The sequence below is a fragment of the Scardinius erythrophthalmus genome (genome assembly GCF_964197995.2).
Source record: "Scardinius erythrophthalmus genome assembly, chromosome: 14".
Taxonomy (NCBI): domain Eukaryota; kingdom Metazoa; phylum Chordata; class Actinopteri; order Cypriniformes; family Leuciscidae; genus Scardinius; species Scardinius erythrophthalmus.
Window position 1 is genome coordinate 22,145,970 of NC_138234.1, and position 18,465 is coordinate 22,164,434.

An 18,465-nucleotide genomic window follows, 5' to 3' on the forward strand; every position below is an offset into this window, starting at 1 on the left:
GTGCTGCAGTTATGTCGTCTGCCGCTTTAAATACTTGAGCGGTTCATTAGCAGAAAATAATTATCTGAAAGTGATTCCAACGATATCGTTTCTGTGCCATTATCTTATCCTATTATAATTGTGCAAGGTAGATAAAAAATTGCTGCCTTAAATGTTTAAGTACAATCAAATTGGATGTTTAAGTAATTTCAACTTAAAATTCATTAAACTGACTTAACAAAATAGTTGAATCTTGTATAACTTGTAAAAAAAAGTTGAAAATTGCTTATTTTGATGAGTTAAAGCAATGTAAAAATATATGTTGTCATAACTTACTGATCATATAATTTTTTACAGTGTGGTGTTGACTATTCTTTTATATTCAGATCAGTTTCTAGAACTATATTCTTATTGTTATAGTTATTATCGTTGATGTGAACGGGCCTTAAGGGTGTATATAGTATTTGTGTTTGAGGTTGTTAAGTGCCCCATCTGTCCCACAAAGGCCGATGAATATGTCTGTTTACATGTGCATCATGCTTTATTAAAATTAAATTAAATATTAAAATAACAGTAAACTTAAATAAAAAAATAAAATAAGAAAATAATTTCAATTAAATAAAAATCCACAGTAAAAATTTTAACCCGCAGAATAAAATACTGAGGGTCTGTAAGCACGTATGTAGCATGTGTGTGTGAGTCTGTAGACTGCTGCCTATCTATTGCACAAAGACCGATGAACACGTCTGTTTCCATGTGCAAACAGCTCCAAGCCGTGTCAGCGAGAGTGATGGAACAGCAAAGTCACAGCACCTCCTCGTCTTATCACAGAGCGACGTGATTCCCTAATTAAGGGCAGGCCGGTCTGGTGCTGGTGTTGGTGTTATGACTACCGTGACGGCGGCTATTTTTCAAAAACCACTTCTCTGACGCCTAAAAGGCCTCGGGGGAGAGGCAGAGAACAGCAGCCTCTCTACCGGCAGATCATTGATTAAAAAGGCTTATGAACTTCCACCTGCGCTGCAGGAAAAGGAGGACAAACAGGACTCTTTGCTCTCTGTGCTCAAAAGCAACCGGGTTTTGTGAAGAAATCCTCTGGCAAAAATCCACTCAAATGCTAGTTTCTTTCTGAGCTGCACTGTCAGTTGAAAACAGACTATTAGTTGGAGCGGAGCTTCAGTTTTTTTGTCATGTCTGTTGCCATGCAATCCAAAGTTTCTCACATTTTTATATGCTAAACATTCAAAGCACTGATTTCTTTCTTTTTTTAACAGACATACAAAATCTGAGCTTGAAAAACCTTTTGTTGTTACATACTGTAAAATGTTGCATCAAAAGCTGCAAAATGTATGGTCGGGTTAACAGATTCATTCTTTTGTATGTGTCTGTTTACATTCATTCCATGCAAGAGCCCTACTAGAGCTGCTTTCAAGATCCTTACTTTGTTTGCTGAAGAGTGTTTCTGGGGTCTTAGACCCTTGAAACTTCCACCCTAAGAAAATCGATTTGAACAAGGGGAGGTTGCGCTTATGTACAGAGCACCATTTTAAACATGCATATAGTCTCGAGTGAGACTGGAGTCAATTACTGAACACATCTACTGGCTTCTGTCAGCATTGATTTGTTTTAGACTAAGATCTCTGTCTTACCGAGACTATCTAATTGCACTGGCCCAAACCCTTTAATTACTCTGAGGCTGCTGCAATTTACTTCTTTGCAATCTGCAAAAAAAAAAATCTGTTTGTTTACCACGCAAAGAAAAAAAGAACAAAGGAGAAAAATACAGAGCAAAAGAAAGTATGGACGAATGATGGAAAGAAAAGAACAAAAAGAACAAAAAGATTTAATTAACAAAAGGAAGAAATAATGGAAAACAATGAAAGGGGAAAAGAAAGAATGGAATAAAAAGGGAAAGACTAAAGAGAGAACAGCAAAAGAAAGAATGGCCCAATGAAAAAAGAAAGAAAAGAAATATAGAGTGAAATAAATAATGGAAGAAGGAATTGAAGAAAGAAAGAACAACCAAAAAGAAACAAAGAAGAATGAATGAAAGTAAGAGACGAAAGTAAGAAAGAATAGATCAAATAAAGAATGGAAGTGGAAAAGAGAAGAGTGAAAAAAATAATGTTATAAGTAATGAAATAATGAACAAAAGAAAGAATGAGCAAAGAATGGAAGGAAAGCGAAAAACAAGACAAAAGAATGAGCAAAAGAAAGAACATAAGAAAGAAAGAGGAAAATAATGAATGTAAGAAAAAATGAAAAATGAAAGAGCAAAAAAGGGTGAAAGAAAAGAATGGACAAAAACTAAAACAAAAGGAAGGAATAAACTAAAAAAGAAAGGCAATGGGAAAGAAAGAATGGTAGAAAGAAACAAGTGAAAAAAGAAAGAACAAGCAAAACAAAGAATGAACAGACAACAATGAGCAAAAGGAAAACAAACAATGAAAGTAGAATGAACAAGATAGAGTGGAAGAATGGAAATAAAAGAATGAAAGAACAAAAGATAAAACAAATAAACCTTAGAACATTTCATTCATTTAGATTCTGCACTTCCATCAAAAGAACACAACTGAAGACCGATTTACCTGAACTTCTGGAGGGGCTGTTTTCCCACCCAGCGACAGTTGTGTTTATGGTGTCTTTCTCTGGACTTTCTGTGGTCTGGGATGAAGGTTCCTCCATAGGAACCAGTCTGGATGACACAAACAACTCCGAACCTCCAGACCTGGACTCAGCCTGATGGGAAGCATTGTTTGGATCTGGACTTGTCGGCTGAAGCGCAGGTCCAGCTTGGGTCGTTGGTACCGTAGGAACTGGTGGTTGTGACGAATCTACTTCCTCTTGAACCACAGGTAACCACGTGCTGGAAACAGCTGGATCTGGAGTACACAAAATGTCTTCGGTAGTGGTTTCTTCTCCAGACTGGGAAGGGGTGATCCCAGCAGTTGACGTAATTGCTAGCTTGTCCTTGCTGGGAACGACAGGGCTCGGTGTGGTGGGCATGTTGTAAGTGTGTACTTCCGGTGTCCTGGTCAACTCTACGTCTTGCTTTCGTTTAACTAAAGGCACATTGACTTTGTTTGAGGGATTGTTTTTGCGTTTTTCAATGGGCCAATGGACATACGCAATTTCCCCCCTGGCTTCCTCAACTGTGCTGGCCGGTTCCACGTGCTTGGGTTCAGAAGAACTGGATGCACCAGTAGGTTGAGTCGCCTGGAGACTCATAAGCTGCCATTTGACAGTGGTCTCCACCGGGACGCCGTGGTCATCGGATCCTTTCATTTGGCTGTTATGGGTGAATGGTAAGTCTTTCCCTCCACTTCCCTCTGCATCTTTCTCTTCCTCTGCTGATAGTGACGGCAGAGGACCTTTGGGAATAGGATAACTGTCCTCAATCAAATCTTTCCCTTCCCCGGAGAAGTTCTCAGGGTTGTTCCTGGAGAAAGGAATGGTCATGATCTCCAAACCGCCTCTTTTGGCTTCCATTGGACTGCTTGTTTGAGTTGTGAAATGCCTATTATTGCTTGGGGCGACTTTCAAGGACTTTAGCGGCCAAATTTGTTGACTGCTCCTCATTGAACTGAAGCTTTTAGATGCCAAAGGACTTGAAGAAAGAGTCGGGTCTGCCATTCCTGATCCAATTCCTCCTGCAGGGATGACAAGACAATGTGATTAACGTAGCTAGGGAGGAGATCCTTTCATTTAAATGTATGTTTAATTAGTGGGCAAAATATGCTAACTCCCACCCCAGAACTATGGTAATTAACTTTAATGCGTGCAGCTCGATATAGAACTGTCATTATTTTTCCGTCAATGCCCTGGAGATATCCAGCAATTAATCTATTGGTCTCAACACACCTATCTTTTAATCAAACCCCTGTTTCAAAGGAAAAACGAACTATAAGCGTAGCAAAAATGACCTTTATTTTCTTCCCAGAGGGTAACATATGACTCCCGGCTGAAACGGGGATGAAATGTACATTAGTTTTGAAAGCAATCCAGGTGATAAGGCTTTTTCTCTTTATGTTGCCCTGGCACAAAGGACTCATACATCATGCACCTGTCCAGTGCCAATGCTTTCTAACAGTAAATCTAGACAAAATAAGACCCAAATCATTATGTTCAAAAAGCAAAAAGATCTTGATTTACGTCATGAAGTGTGCAATAAAGTAAAAATGTCGTAAGCACTTGACTCATTTTTATTATTAAGTCACTGCTGCGTGGAAGAGATATTCGGTTAGCTTAAAGGTGTAGTTCGCCGAAAAATGAAAATGTTGTCATCATTTTCTCACAATCAAGTTGTTCCAAACCTGTATGAGTTTCTTTCTTCTGCTGAACACAAAAGAAGATATTTTGAAGAATGTTGGTAAACAGACAGTTGACAGTAGCCATTGACTTCCATAGTAGGAAAAATAATAATATTGAAGTCAATGGCTACCGACAAATATCTGGTTACACTCTTCAAAATTTTTCATTTTTGGGTGAACTATCCCTTTTAGTATTTACTTTAAAACTTGTGCATGGATAATTCAGATATCTGCTTGGGTAACATGATTTGCCTTAAAGGCAACAAGCAGCGTATAGCATTCATGCCATGAGAATAGATATTCACAGACCATATGTTTGGTACACAACATGAAATATTAAATGATAATGAATTATTCAGGACTCTGCTGTTGCACTCTCACATGGACGTGGAGCAATTTACATAACCAAGTAATTGAGCAATTAATGATATGAATAACTGATTACTCTCTGCCGTCACACGATTGTGATGATATTAAACGTCCAAGTGATGTATAAAAGCAGTTACTTAAATAGAGTCTTCCATTAAAACTGGATTTAACAATTGGACAATTACCCATATACAGTGGCCCCAAAAAATATTTAGACTTGTAAATGAGATCAAACCAAGTGGCATCCACAAAAAAATTCTACACTAGACTTTCACAGAACTAACTTTACTTTTCATAGCCATTTTTGAGACACAGCTGGTTTCAAGATGATTTTTAGTCACAATTGAATGATTTAGTTGCATTGTGATATATACATTCCTAGTTATGTGAAAAAGTCTTAACTGTGAGCTATAGTTGTAATTGTGAGAAATGAATGTCCCAATTTTGAGATACAAAGTCACATTTAAGAGATATAAAGTCGCAATTAGTAGAAAAAGGTCATAATTGGGAGATAAAAAGTCCCAATTGGGAGGAAAGTCCCAATTTGGAGATGTAAAGTTGCAACTGGGAAAAAAAATCCCAATGGTGAGATAGAGTAGCAGTTGTGAGAAAAAGTTGCAATTGGGAGGTTCAAATTATAAGACAAAAATTCACAATTAGGAGATAGAATTTTGCAGTTGTGAGATATAAAGTCCGAACTGTAAAGACAAAAAGTCCCAATTATGAGACATAAAACACATTGGTCTATCTATGGGATGTATGCATTTCAGAATTTATTCATAGCACAGCTTTATCCGCATTCAATTTATTTTGGAACTCAAGGCACATGGGCGGCGACTTTAAAAGACTGCTGGATTTTCTGAATTCTCTACAGCCTCCATGTAGTGCAACTCTAAACAAGGGGAGAGACGGAGAAGCATGCAGCGAAGGGTGAAATAGCCAGTGAATCTGAACTCTGCTAAATGACCTTTGCTGGAGAAAAAACTAAAAGAAGCAGCCAGATTCAGTCTAGAGTGTCTTTTCACACACACTCCTCATCCCTGACGATGATCACGCCTCGTATAATTGGGAGAGACTCGGAGTTTGTGGCGGTGCCTGCGGTTTCGGCCAAAGCACATTAATTAGATTCGGAAGTAAATAATGCATGCTGACTAAAGCTGGATTTTCACCCGGCATTAAACATTAATGTTCCCTGTTGAATTTGGTTCGCGGGGAGGATATTTGTACTGATGATACCCTGAGAACAGACCGCTGCCAAAAACCTATCGCACTAAAACCACACCAGTTAGACATGCTTCAATCCCAGCCTAAGGCTCGTAGCGGTCTAAATTTTCAGAGGTTGGATCCCATTTTGCTTTCTCCTACTATGCAGCTTTACTTGGCACAGATATGACAGACATTGATATCCATTAAAAGCCCTATAGCAGGAAGCAGGAATACATCTCAGCAATGTGACCTCTACAGTGACCCTCCCACTCTCGTATTCCAGAGAACGAGTTGTGTCGGCAACCTTCCTCTTCGACGGCATGCGCCTAAAGAACCATTTGCAGCCATATTATGGAACTCTCTTCCTGTAGAAGTTCGCAACAGTTCTAGTCTCTCAGTTTTTAAATCTCGTCTTAAAACGTATCTGTTTAGGCAGGCTTTTATGTGATTTAATGTTTGTTGCTGTAGTGGTTTGATTGTTTAATGTCTTTTTTATGAATTTTGTAAGGTGTCCATGAGTGCCATGAAAGGCGCCTTTAAATAAAATGTATTATTTATTATTATTATTATAATATTGTTTTTCTTCAGAAACAATGAAAAATTCAACTGCAAGTTGTTGTAGGACATACCCTGTAGTATGCTGAGGGCATTTTTGCACCAAGTGGATGCCATATTTGAGGGTTAGAAGAACAGTCCATTCAATAATGAAATGTGTACCTGGGTTTTTAAATACAATCAACTTGGATGTTTAAGTCATTTCAACTTAAATTACATTAAACTGACTTATTTTGAAGAGTAAAAGCAATGTAAAAGCATACGTTGTCTTAACTTATTGTTCATGGGTGTTTCTAGCCTGGTCCTACCAGACTCTCGTACCTTTCATTTGTACAGAGAGTCTGGCCACTCTCCATTGACAAGCGTTAACTTTCTTGAAGTACTCTGTTGAAGTTTAAAACAATTGGTTCTGCCCAGAGCCACTCTGGATCTGCCATAACCAATCGCTAACGTTTGGTCGTGACATTACCCTACAACTCAAACAAGCACACGACCTCAACGTCATCGTTCTCAGCCACTCTCTCTGTTCGCTGATTGGACCGGTAAAAATTTGGCCGGAGAAAACCTAAGAATATACCGCAAACCCAGACGGAGTACTGAAGGAAAATGAAAATTGGAAAAAACTGGAAAAAAGCTAAACAAAATCAATTTAAACAAGTCTTTTGAAAAGTCTATGTACTTTTAATAAAAATCAACCAATGGGACATAAAGTTGAAGAAACACACTTAAACCCCCAATGACCGACAGAGGACCTAAAAATCAGATTGACGTCTTGGCCGAAATTCAACAATAGAAGAAACTCCCACTTTGGTAGTTTCACATCACCCAGTTCTATATAATACAAGTTTAAAATAATATAAAATGTAAAAAAGCCCTACTTGAAGTAAATTAAGCACATGCATCACCTTAGACAAACTTTAATTAAGAAGAGAAACTGCATAGTCTTGAATAATTGTATATGCTTAAACTCTTGTGCTTAAATTCTGCTTGAGCCTGTCATACCTTTGGATGGTTCAATGGAACTGTCTGTGACGGTCTGTGAATATGGATGATCCATATGAGAATTGCTTGGACTCTTTATCTCCTGCTGTGCAGCCACTAGGACCACCTCCTTCTCCTGTTCCAAGAGCTCTTCTTCTAGATCTGATGAGGAAGGGTTATGTGAAAGTCCCTTAGTATTTGGCTCCACAATGGCATTTTCAGCACCTCCTTTGGTTGTTTTCCCTCTACTTGGCTTCGTCCTGGCAGGTGGGACCGTTTCTGAGGTTCCTCTGTAGAGGCTGGACTCTGTGGCTGGTATCTGAGGCATTCCCGTCCCGGTCCAGTACCTAAATGGCTTCATGATTGTGTTCACAAAGTTGGAAATGACGCTGTTGCTGGTCTGAGTTTGGGTAGAGGAGGAAGGAGTAGTTGAGGATGGGTCAGGAGATACATAGGGACCATCGGGATCATCAGTCTCCTCTTTCGCAGAACCTCCTTGAAGGTTCTCCTGCTTCTCCACAGGATCTTTGGGATCGTCTTCCCAGTCTACAGACCTTTCTTCAGGTCCAAGATGGATTACAACATGCTCCTCTGAGATTTCCGAAGATTCGTTGTTTATGATGGACTTATAATCTTCCTTCTCGAGATCGACCAAACCGGTCCAAGTTGAAGGTTCGGGGAAGACTCCATTTCTTTGGAGCTGCACCTCTTCTTCGCTTGAGTTCAGAGTGGAGTTCTCTAGAGTCTTGTGGAGTATCGCAGCCTGCTCTTCAATATTCTTCTCTGAAAGAGTAAGATAGTCTCGTTAATGGCGGCACTGACAGAAAATAACTACAAAGCAGATATTCGTACGGAAGTCCGTGAAACGATTTTAACCTAATCCTCATATTTTTCAGATGCTTGTGAAACTTGATGTTACGGGGTATAAATTATTCTGAAATATGTTATCAAAATGATATATACCAGATGTAAGAGAATTCTTTATGAAACTTTTAAAGTGGGAAAAGAAAATTGCTTCAACTCATAATTGACGTAAAAAAAAAAAACGAAAAGAAAAAGACGTTTGTATAAATATATGCCTGTACAGAAACAGAGAAAGCCCACTAGTTCATCAAACCTTGATAGCAGTAGGCGTCAAAGAGATCGGTAGTGTCTGGGAAGCCGGTGCGGTTAGGGTTGTGGTAAACGGTCCGTACTCCTGGTTCATCCCCTCCGCAGTTACGCCGGGGCAAGTTAATGGGGTAACGCACGCTGCCGTCAGCCAGCCAACCGGGGTCGCAGCGGTCTAGGCCACCCTGCCAGGCCAGGTAAAGCTGCCCGACTGTCGCCAGTTGAGCTCCCAGAGTGTGGCAGTGAGTGGATGCAGATGCCAGGCTCAACTTCTCCAGCACACTGGTGTGGTATACTTCACCTGGAGAGGAAAGACGGAGAGCACATGCTATGTTTGAGTGCTAATTCCCCATAAGAATGCTGCTGTTTGCAACATGAGAACTATAAATAAACCTTATAAATAAACAAAATTTGGTTGTAAATTCATAAAATTGTTTACAGAATCCATTAATACAATACCCATTAACACAGGTGATTGCAAAATTTAGAAAAGACAGAGTATTGTTCACTTATTTATTCATTTATTTTACTACTGATACAAAAAAAATTGAAGTTGAATACTGAAGTGCTTTTACGGGAAAGCATTTAAGGGAATGTTTAATTATTTTCACGATAGCAAAGTTGTTACTTTGAAACACTAGCAAAGTTTGAAAAACCTTGAATGTCTTTTTAAAACTTTATATGATATACTTTTTATACAATCTATCTTCTATACTTGAACCACTTCTGTACTTCTGAAATTGTATTTTCTTTCTTCTCTTCCTTATTCTAAACTAGATGCTTGTATTAAATAAATAAAAAATAATCACCACAAGTTAGAAGTAATATACAAGGACAAAACAAAATTATTTCTATTCTCCCGATGTGTGGGTGGATGGATGGATCGATGGATGGACAAACAAACAAACAAATAAATAAAATATAATTGTTTTAATATTTTATCAATTTAAAAATAAAAAAATAGTGAGTATGCCAGGCATTAAACTTTTAAGACAATTTGGAATAATACTTCATTGCATGAGGCAGGACTGTCATTCCTGCCTGAAACACATGGATGTGCACTTTAAAAAAGTTATGGCATAAACCGTGGGGCTGAGCTGAAAGGATGGTGACCTACTTAGATGTTCTGGGAATTGAGACACAAGCAGGTACATGCATCTACGACGTCTGAGGCTCATGAGGACATTTAAAAGACACAGTTTTTGGATGACTAAGTTGTAACTGAAGGCATCTGTGGTACCTTGCAGGCTGTTGGCAAAGCAGTACACATCAAACATCTCATCGGGGGCTCGGCTGCCGTAGTTCCTCACGCCAGGTGAGTCCTCCCTGTCGCCGTAGCAGCCAGGCCGAGGGGACTGGATGGGATACCTGGGTAGAGAGCCAAAATAAACCAGGAATTATTTCCAAGGAGGGGAGGAGTGAGTAAGATAAACTGTGCAATTACTCGAAAGCGCATCGATTTGGAAGGCGCAGGGGTGCCGGCTAAACTCTGATTAAGAGATTATACACGGCACTCCAGGGTTTCTGAAGAGAAATAGCAATGGGGGTTCTTGCGCAGCCCAAATATTGAACTCAGTTATATAAAACCATTAAAACAGCCCGCATATTTTCCATCCCAGTCTAGAGATCTCTGATGTCTCCATACGCTTGCGCTAATTGCGCGTTTGCGTCTTCACTGATGTGTAGCCAAGCTTCTCTGGAGATGGCCCAATTAGAGCTCTTCCAGGCAAGGAGGGAAAAGCTCGCTCACGCTTTTATGCGGTGAGGGCCAGGCTTCGCGCCTCAATTACGAGCTGACAATATGCGGTAGATATGAATGTTGAAATCAATAGCTGTCTGACGTTCAGCCATGGAGAAGTGGCAAGCCTGAAGGAACGGGGCTGTAATAGTCAATAAATAATAGAGATTACGATTAATTAGAACGGCTGATTATTAAATCACTTTGAGCCCAGGATCCCTTGGAAGAAAGTTGTGTTATTCTGTTTCATGCAAGGGGGACCAATTTAGCTACAATTTTTGTCTAACACGTTCTGATCTACAAAGTGATAGTTTTAGAAGCGAAATTAAAAGGAAGATTAAGAGATTCACTAGGGAACAGAATTATGTAAACATGTTCAAAGACTTCTTTACTGCCAAATATGTGCATGTTTCTGAATCTGGTCAGCAAAGTTGAAAAATTCAAGAGGAAAATAAATCTTTGTAGAACTTTTTTATCGTTTACCTTGTATACTATATAAGTTATAGACCTGTAACCAGGGCTTGACATTAACTTTTTTGCTCACCAGCCACTGTGGCTAGTGAATTTCCAAAGCTATCAGCCACTCAGCATTTTAATATTTTTTTATATTATCTTATAATTTTGCTGCTGTCACTTTAAGACCTGACACACGGATCAATTTTACTGTTACACATGCGTTTTCTTTCTCAACTGTTTATGTTCACTTAACTGACTGTGTTTACGGGAATACTCGCCAAGAATGGCGTTTTGACATTATGTGTGTTCGGCATTTGTGTGTATTTGACTGTTTAAGCGCAATAATCAGCGAAAAGAACCCAATTTAGTTCTAAAAGAGGTTGCTTTATGTGCGCGCACTCTGGGTGTGAGCAAAAAATCTGAGGGAATGACTAAAAAAACGTGCAATCCCATGCCGAAATTCAAGCCCTGTAACACCAACAATATTCATCCGTAGCAAATAAAAAACTGAGTGAGTGAGAGGAGGCGTTTTTGTATGTCAACTCACTGTCGGAGAGATGAGAGAGTAAGAAAGCGCAGCTGGTATTATTTATCTATTCTGTGAAAAATGAGCAGCCTTTTGGAAAGTTTCAGATATTTCAGTATCGATATGTATTGTATATGTACAATAAGTATTGACTGTTACACGCCACTGCTAAAATCCAATATATATACTTTGTGATTCAGAACGCAATTACACAAACATGTTCAAAGACGTCATAAATGGACTACTTAACACCCAAAAATGAAAATTCTGTCATCATTTACTGTCCCTCAATTTGTTCCAAACCTGTATGATTTCCTTTCTTCTTCTAAACACAAAAGAAGATATTTTAAAGAAGGTTGGTAATTAAACAGTTGCTGGTCCCCATTGACATCCATAGTATTTTTTTTTTCTACTATGGAAGGCAATGGGGTCCATCAGTCGTTTGGTTACCGACTTTCTTCAAAACATCTTCTTTTGTGTTCAGCAGAAGAAAGAAAGTCATACAGGTTTGGAACAACTTGAGGGAGAGTAAATGATGACAGAATTTACATTTTTGGGTGAACTATCCCTTTAATATACATGCACGTTTCCGATTGTGGTTCACAAAATAACTGACTAATGTCATTCTGACCTCACACTCTGGTCCGACAGCCAACCGGCATCGCAGTTGTCGTATCCGTCATTAAAAGTGGCCTGCAGCTGGGCCGGCGTGGCGATGTTCGCAGAGTTCTCCAGACAAACTCTCTTGGCGTCTGAAAAGGTCAATGCGTAGCGGTCGTGGGGTGCGCGGTAATGGAAAACCACTCCTGTGTGGGAGAAAACAGACAGTGAAGTGCATGATGGGAACTATACCTTACATAAACTATTTCCCCAATGAACAGCAATTATAGGTGTTTAACTTGAAGCAGGTCTCTTGAGATCCACTAAATAGCTTTATTTCCTGAATTTCACTTTCATTCCTACTTTTCCGCCATTCCTCAGTCCTCTGAGAATGACAACAGACAGGAACACAGTACAAAAGAAGTGAGAAATGAGATCCCAGCACCAGTTGTTTGTACAGCGGACTGGAAGCCCGTCCTCTAACTGGTCAAAGAAATGAGATTCCTGGGATTGAACTGTCCGTCTGCTATTCCCAGATCACATCGGTTTGGAGTCTCTTTCGTCCTCTACTCCAAACTCCACGTCTATAACCTCCACAGTCGGCTGCCATCCCGCAAGAACGAACAAACATGAAAGGGACAAAGGAAAATCCTCAAAGCTAGGTGGGCCAATTTATGGCGAAACACTTCAGACGACGTCTTGAGGGGAAAGATTTTAGTCTCCTGAGCAATACGGCCAGCTACGCATGACGCCCCACTTCAAAGGGGCATGAGAAAAAGACTGAGAGAAGGAAGAAGAGATTTCCTTCCTTCCTTCAAATTTTTGTACTTCTTCTCTTTTTTTTGCTTCCCACTGGAGTTCAGGAAAGGCTCTGAGCTTTTAAAAATATTCAGTCTGTGACAAACATCTGGGGATGAGATATGTGGGACTCTCGTCCTCTGAAGGATGCCGCATCTTATTAAAAAAAGGGGTCAGAGTTTCCACGTCTCATTTCCCGAAGACATAATCAGAGGAGCCGAGGGTCAGATATATGATCAGTTAGCTAAAGTGTTCTGTTGAATGTTTGTAAAATATCACAGAATATTTCTGCAGGTTAGCATAGATTCACTCATTTGTTGTGTTAAATAATGCAACCTTCGTTTAATTATATACAAAATTAATCATGTGCACCTATGTGCATCAAATCGAGAATATTTTCCGAGGACGTATTTATAAGTAAACACGGATTGCCATAAATAAATATTCCTGTAAATTGTCTTGACTGTTTTGTTCCCTTCATTATTGAGTACTTTAAGTTCAAAATTCCGATGCTGTAAGTTGTAACACAAGGTGTGAAAACGTCTAAGGGTGGTGGATGCCTTTATTGACAGCGTTATTGCGATTTTCATAAAAGCTTGCAACAGTAATGGGTATTTTGTTCCAATTCTTTAATTGGTGAGCTTGAACTAATTAACCATTCAAACGCAAATAGGCAGGCCCGGAGTGGGTAATCGCGAGAAATGTGGGAGAATTCCCGGTGGGCCGCTTCACTTTTGGGCCGGTCGAGGAATTTTTTCTTCACATTTCAATGTCACATTAGTTACATTAGGCTACACACGTTCCGCATTCTGACACTGCAGCGCGCAGCACTCTGCATGGGTTGTACCATGTGAGGGAGTTCTCCCCTCCCCTCCTATAGAGTTGGTTGGGTCCATAGCCCGTCTTTTCCAAAACGTTTTCTCAGGTAGGCTACCGCGGCACCGCCTGCGCCTACTGATAGCTGGGCCGGCCGTAACGGTACGCGTCAGGGAGGATGGATGGGAGGAAGAGGCCAGAACGTATGGAAGCTTTGTTTCCGCCACAGAATAAAACATTTTAAAAGATAATTGCGATTTTTTATCTCGCAATTCTGACTTTATTTCTCAGAATTGCAAGATATAAAGTCAAAATTGCCTGAAATAAAGTCGCAATTGCATGTTATAAAGTCAGAATTGCGAGATATAGAGTCAGAATTGCGTGATATAAAGTCGCAAAGCGTGTTATAAAGTCAGAATTGCGAAATATAAAGTCATAATTGTGTGAAATAAAGTCGCAATTGCTTCTTATAAAGTCTAAGTGAATTATTATTTAACCTTTACACTATTTGTTAACCCATGGTATTAATAAAAACTACACAATAGTACGAGCTGAACTGTTGCTTCATTTATCCAATTTAAAAAAAGTGCTAATTTGGAATTCCACCATGGAAAAAGTGGGCCGGTCTTGGGCCTGAAACTCCCGAGCTGAAAAGTGGCCCCACTCCGGCCCTGCAAATACGAGTATGGAAGCATATGGGTAGCAATATTCAATTTGAAATGCAATATGTAAAATGGCAATGTATTTCTGTATTTAAATTGACATTTTCCATTACATTTGTGCAAAATGAAAATGAAAAATCAATTATATAATTTACATTTGCCATTTCATACACTAGTTTTAATATGTAAATTGAATACATATTTTAACGCTTTATAAGTTGCAAAATTAAAATTAAAATGTATTACAGAAATTATTAGATATGTTTATATGTCCAAGCAGAAACTGTAGCAAAATGATCATTTAAATGTTATTTTTCTTAATTGCATTTACACTCACATTTAAGACGCTTGCGATTGCATTTTTTAAAAATGTCCCGCAATGAATGTAGCAAAATTCAATGTGCAAATTGAACATGCATTCCGAGCCGATCACGTCCCCAGGCAACAGGTAAACATAGGCTATGTGTTATGTGTTTTGAGGAGTTGGAATGAAACACGGCAGCGGCAGAGCTGATATGAGTGTTAAATTTACTGGCAGATGAAGTGGAGTGTGAACAGAGAAATGGTAGTGTTTCCGAAGATTATTACGCATCTGGTGATAGAACCAGTACGATGTTGGAACGTCTGGGATCATTTTCTGCCTTATCAGGCGTCGACACCCGTTTGGTGTCAACATTATGCTGCGCTGTTGTCTGATGCTGGACTGTGTTAATGATGGTTTTGTTTGGTATAAAATATTCTCATTGTCTGATACACATGCTTATCTTTATTCTTAATACTATTAACTATAATTACCCAATAATTTTAGAGATCCTACAGTTTTTCCTTACAAATGAATAGGCCTATTACAGAACATGACATAGCTACCGAAATTTGTGACCACTCTTTATTTCTTCATAACTGACTGTGATGTTAAATAAAGTGACTCATGTGATGTATGACCATCTCCCATTTCTATTTTATTAAGCATATTAATCAGATATTGATAAATCAAATAGGTACAGTAGGGTCACAGAATCTGACGGGTCAAATTCATAGAGGACTAGCCTTTTTTGGGTGAATGTGGAGCAAGTCGGGGGCTGGCGACGTCATCGTCTATAATTCAGTCTCTAATATTTTAAAAACGAAGCTGCACAAACACATTTTTTACCAGCACAAACAAACGAGACTATTTTGCGTGAATTTACGAGCAGGTCGGGGGGCTGGTGACGTCATCACCTGTAATTAAATGTCCAATATCTTAAAAACCGAAGCAGCACAATCAAAAATTTAACCGGCACAAACGAACGAGACTATTTTATTTGGAGCATGTGGGGGGCTGGGTGACCTCAGAATGACCTATAAATATTCTTTTCATATCTAAAAAACCGAAGCAGCAAAAAAAAAAAAAAAAGTAAACCATCACAAACAAAGTAAAAAAGAATGAGCCTTTTTGGCGACGTTTTGCATTGGGTTGGGGGCCGGGCCAACTTCACGCAGTGATTGACAGGGTGGGAGGTTTAGTGTTAAAATATGTATTCAATTTACATATTAAAACTAGTGTATGAAATGGCAAATGTAAATTTTATAATTGAATTATCATTTTCATTTTGCACCAAACATTGCACAAATGTAATGGAAAATGTACATACAGAAATGCATTGCCATTTTACATATTGCATTGTCATTTTGCATATTACATTTCAAACAGAATATTGCTACCCAGATGCTTCCATATAGGAGGAGGTTTCTGTTTTGAAATGAAAAAGTAGGCTACATGAGTATCTGCTTGTATAGTATTAATAATGCACTGGTCTCTCGTAATGCATTTTTAAGAGCCACTCTCTGTTGAGAGAAGTAATCCTCGTTAGGTTTTGCAATCACAAATTACGTTTTAATCATAATGGTTCATTTCGTTACCCTTCTCTGCTGGATGCCACTTAGGCCACATTCATCAAAAACGTGTTTATGTTTAACTTTATTTTTGTTCATTTATTTTACTTTAAGAGTTCATTGATATCATTTCCTTTTTCTGTGATAGATGGTGTGCTTTTTTTGTGTTTTCTCTCCCTACTATTAGATTTTTTTTTTTAATTATTATTAGTGCCGCCAAATCGATTAATCACATCTAACATAAAAGTTTTTTTTTACATAATATATGTGTGTATTTTAAATATAATTAAAAAAAATATTTTATATGATATTTTTAATACTATTTTTATTCCTTACTTATCATTCGTTTATATTCTTTTTTAGCCCTAACTATTAGATTTTTTATTTATTTTTTATTTATATACATTTAATCTTTTTTTTACTTTTTGTATTATTTTTATTATGAATATTATTCTTTTCTCATTATGTTGGCTTATATTTACATATTCTACAGTGTGTCTTTTTCTCTTTACTATGATTATTACATATTTTTACTTTTGGTTTTTAAATATTTTTATTGATGTAAATTTAACTATAATTCAAATACATTTTTATTTTTACATTATTTTATTATGATTTTTCATTACATTAGCTTACATTTACACATTCAATTAATTTTTCATAAATTGGGAGGTTTGCGCTATATGGCACAATAGCGCTGAATTTTGGGAATCTATAATGATCATGATCTACTTTTGCTCTTAAAAGAATGACACCGACTTAACTGGAGGGTCACTACTGCAGTGCATTTAGCACCTGGTTACACTAGTTTGCTTAGTGAACAAGACTCAAGTTTTCGTGCTGAAATGTGCGAAAAACGCAGTTTGACGAATTCGCCCCATGCACATTTCCGCTCCACAGCCTCATGCAAACACAAGCACTGCAGTGCATATTGGCAGCGAATGAAGTCTAACTAACTTCATCAAGGTTTTGGCAGGAACCTGAGCATGCAGAAAATGCAGCAGCTGTTTGGTCCATGCTTCCTTGGACTGATCTGATGGAAAACGCCACCAGATGTGCAGGAAAACCAATCCTTAGCACTGAGGACTGTAATTGCACCAGATTTTCAGATTAAATAATATATCAAGTCATTCACCGAGCGCGTTTCACCCAGAGGCCTGCAAAACCACTGAAAAGGGACGTTAATTGCGAGATACGTTTTTGCACAAAACACAAACCTAAAGAAGAAAGAAGTCAACTGTGAATCTAATTACTATAATCACAGCTGCGTGTATTAGCATTCTGCAGAGCGCTACATTTACCCGTGACCTGAAGAGGCACCGTATCTTGTTCGTCGTTAATGCCGACCACGACCTCACAGCGGTACATTCCCGAGTCGCTGGATCGCAGGCCTGTCAGCACCAAGCTGGCGTTGTAGCGGTTCTCCGGGTAACCCGGCAAGGTGACGCGACCCTGGAAGGCTTTCTTCACCTTGATTATATTGTCTTTAGCCACAAGGATCGATTGCTGCCTTTGTAGGCCGTCCGCGCCACGTTGACCCCACAGTTTGGTCCATTTGATGCGGGGCGGTTCGTTAGAAGGACTCGGGCGCAGGGTGAAAACACACGGCAGGAGGGCCGTACCCGACAGAGGCTCCTGGACCCTCTGGTGAGTCACTTTACGCATGTTCACCACAGTGTCACAGCTCACCATGCCTGAGGAAAGAGGAAAAACGACAAAACTGATCATATACAAGCATTTTAATGAAGTTTTTCATTAGACACAATAATAAACATTAAGCTGCTGTTCAAAACTACCCTAAAAAAATCTCAATTTTGAGCACATTTTACTGTACCAGTCTTTTTTTATGAACCATTAAACTTAGCATATTGCGCCAACAGAGTTAAAGCAGAAATAAGACCTTGAAATATGACATACTGCCCTACGTACCGTAGCCTACTTGTTTTACTGTACCAATCTTTTTTATGGAGCCTTCAACTTGGCAAATAGGACAAAATTAATATGATGAGGTCATGTCTTGTGACAATACATGTTCAGAAGTTTGGGGTAGGTAAATATAGTTTTTATTTTTTAAAGAAATCAATGCTTTTACAGCAAGGATTCATAAACAAATGCTGATCTTTTGAGCTTTCTGTCCATAAAAGAATAATTAAAAACTGTATCACAGTTTCCACAATTTTTTTTACCAGCTTAACTATTCTCAACATTAATAATAATAATAAATGTTTCTTGAGCAGCGTATCAGCATATTAGAATGATTTCTGAAGGATCGTGAGAAACTGAAGACTGAAGTAATGATGCTGTAAATTCAGCTTTAAAATATATATTATTTTATTATTTAAATGGTAATAATATTTCACAATATTACTGTTTTTACTATCAAATAAATGTTGTATAATGTGTTATTTTCTTCTATTGATAAAAGCAGGCAAGATACAGATTTGTGCTCTTCGAGAGAGACATACAAAGTTATTTAGCTAAAATCAA

General features: G+C 38.5%; 1 protein-coding gene across 1 annotated transcript in view; it reads right to left on the reverse strand.

The window, feature by feature from the left end:
• The window catches only part of ncanb (neurocan b), a gene marked incomplete at both ends in the record, with an annotated part of 82,943 nt that overhangs the window by 54,627 nt on the left and 9,851 nt on the right, over nucleotides 1-18,465 (reverse strand). Inside the window, 6 exons of the mRNA XM_081384599.1 lie at nucleotides 2,568-3,629; nucleotides 7,422-8,183; nucleotides 8,518-8,811; nucleotides 9,751-9,878; nucleotides 11,862-12,036; nucleotides 17,280-17,672. Of these exons, the coding sequence (XP_081240725.1) occupies nucleotides 2,568-3,629; nucleotides 7,422-8,183; nucleotides 8,518-8,811; nucleotides 9,751-9,878; nucleotides 11,862-12,036; nucleotides 17,280-17,672 (2,814 nt within the window). The remainder of the gene's footprint in view (nucleotides 1-2,567; nucleotides 3,630-7,421; nucleotides 8,184-8,517; nucleotides 8,812-9,750; nucleotides 9,879-11,861; nucleotides 12,037-17,279; nucleotides 17,673-18,465) is intronic.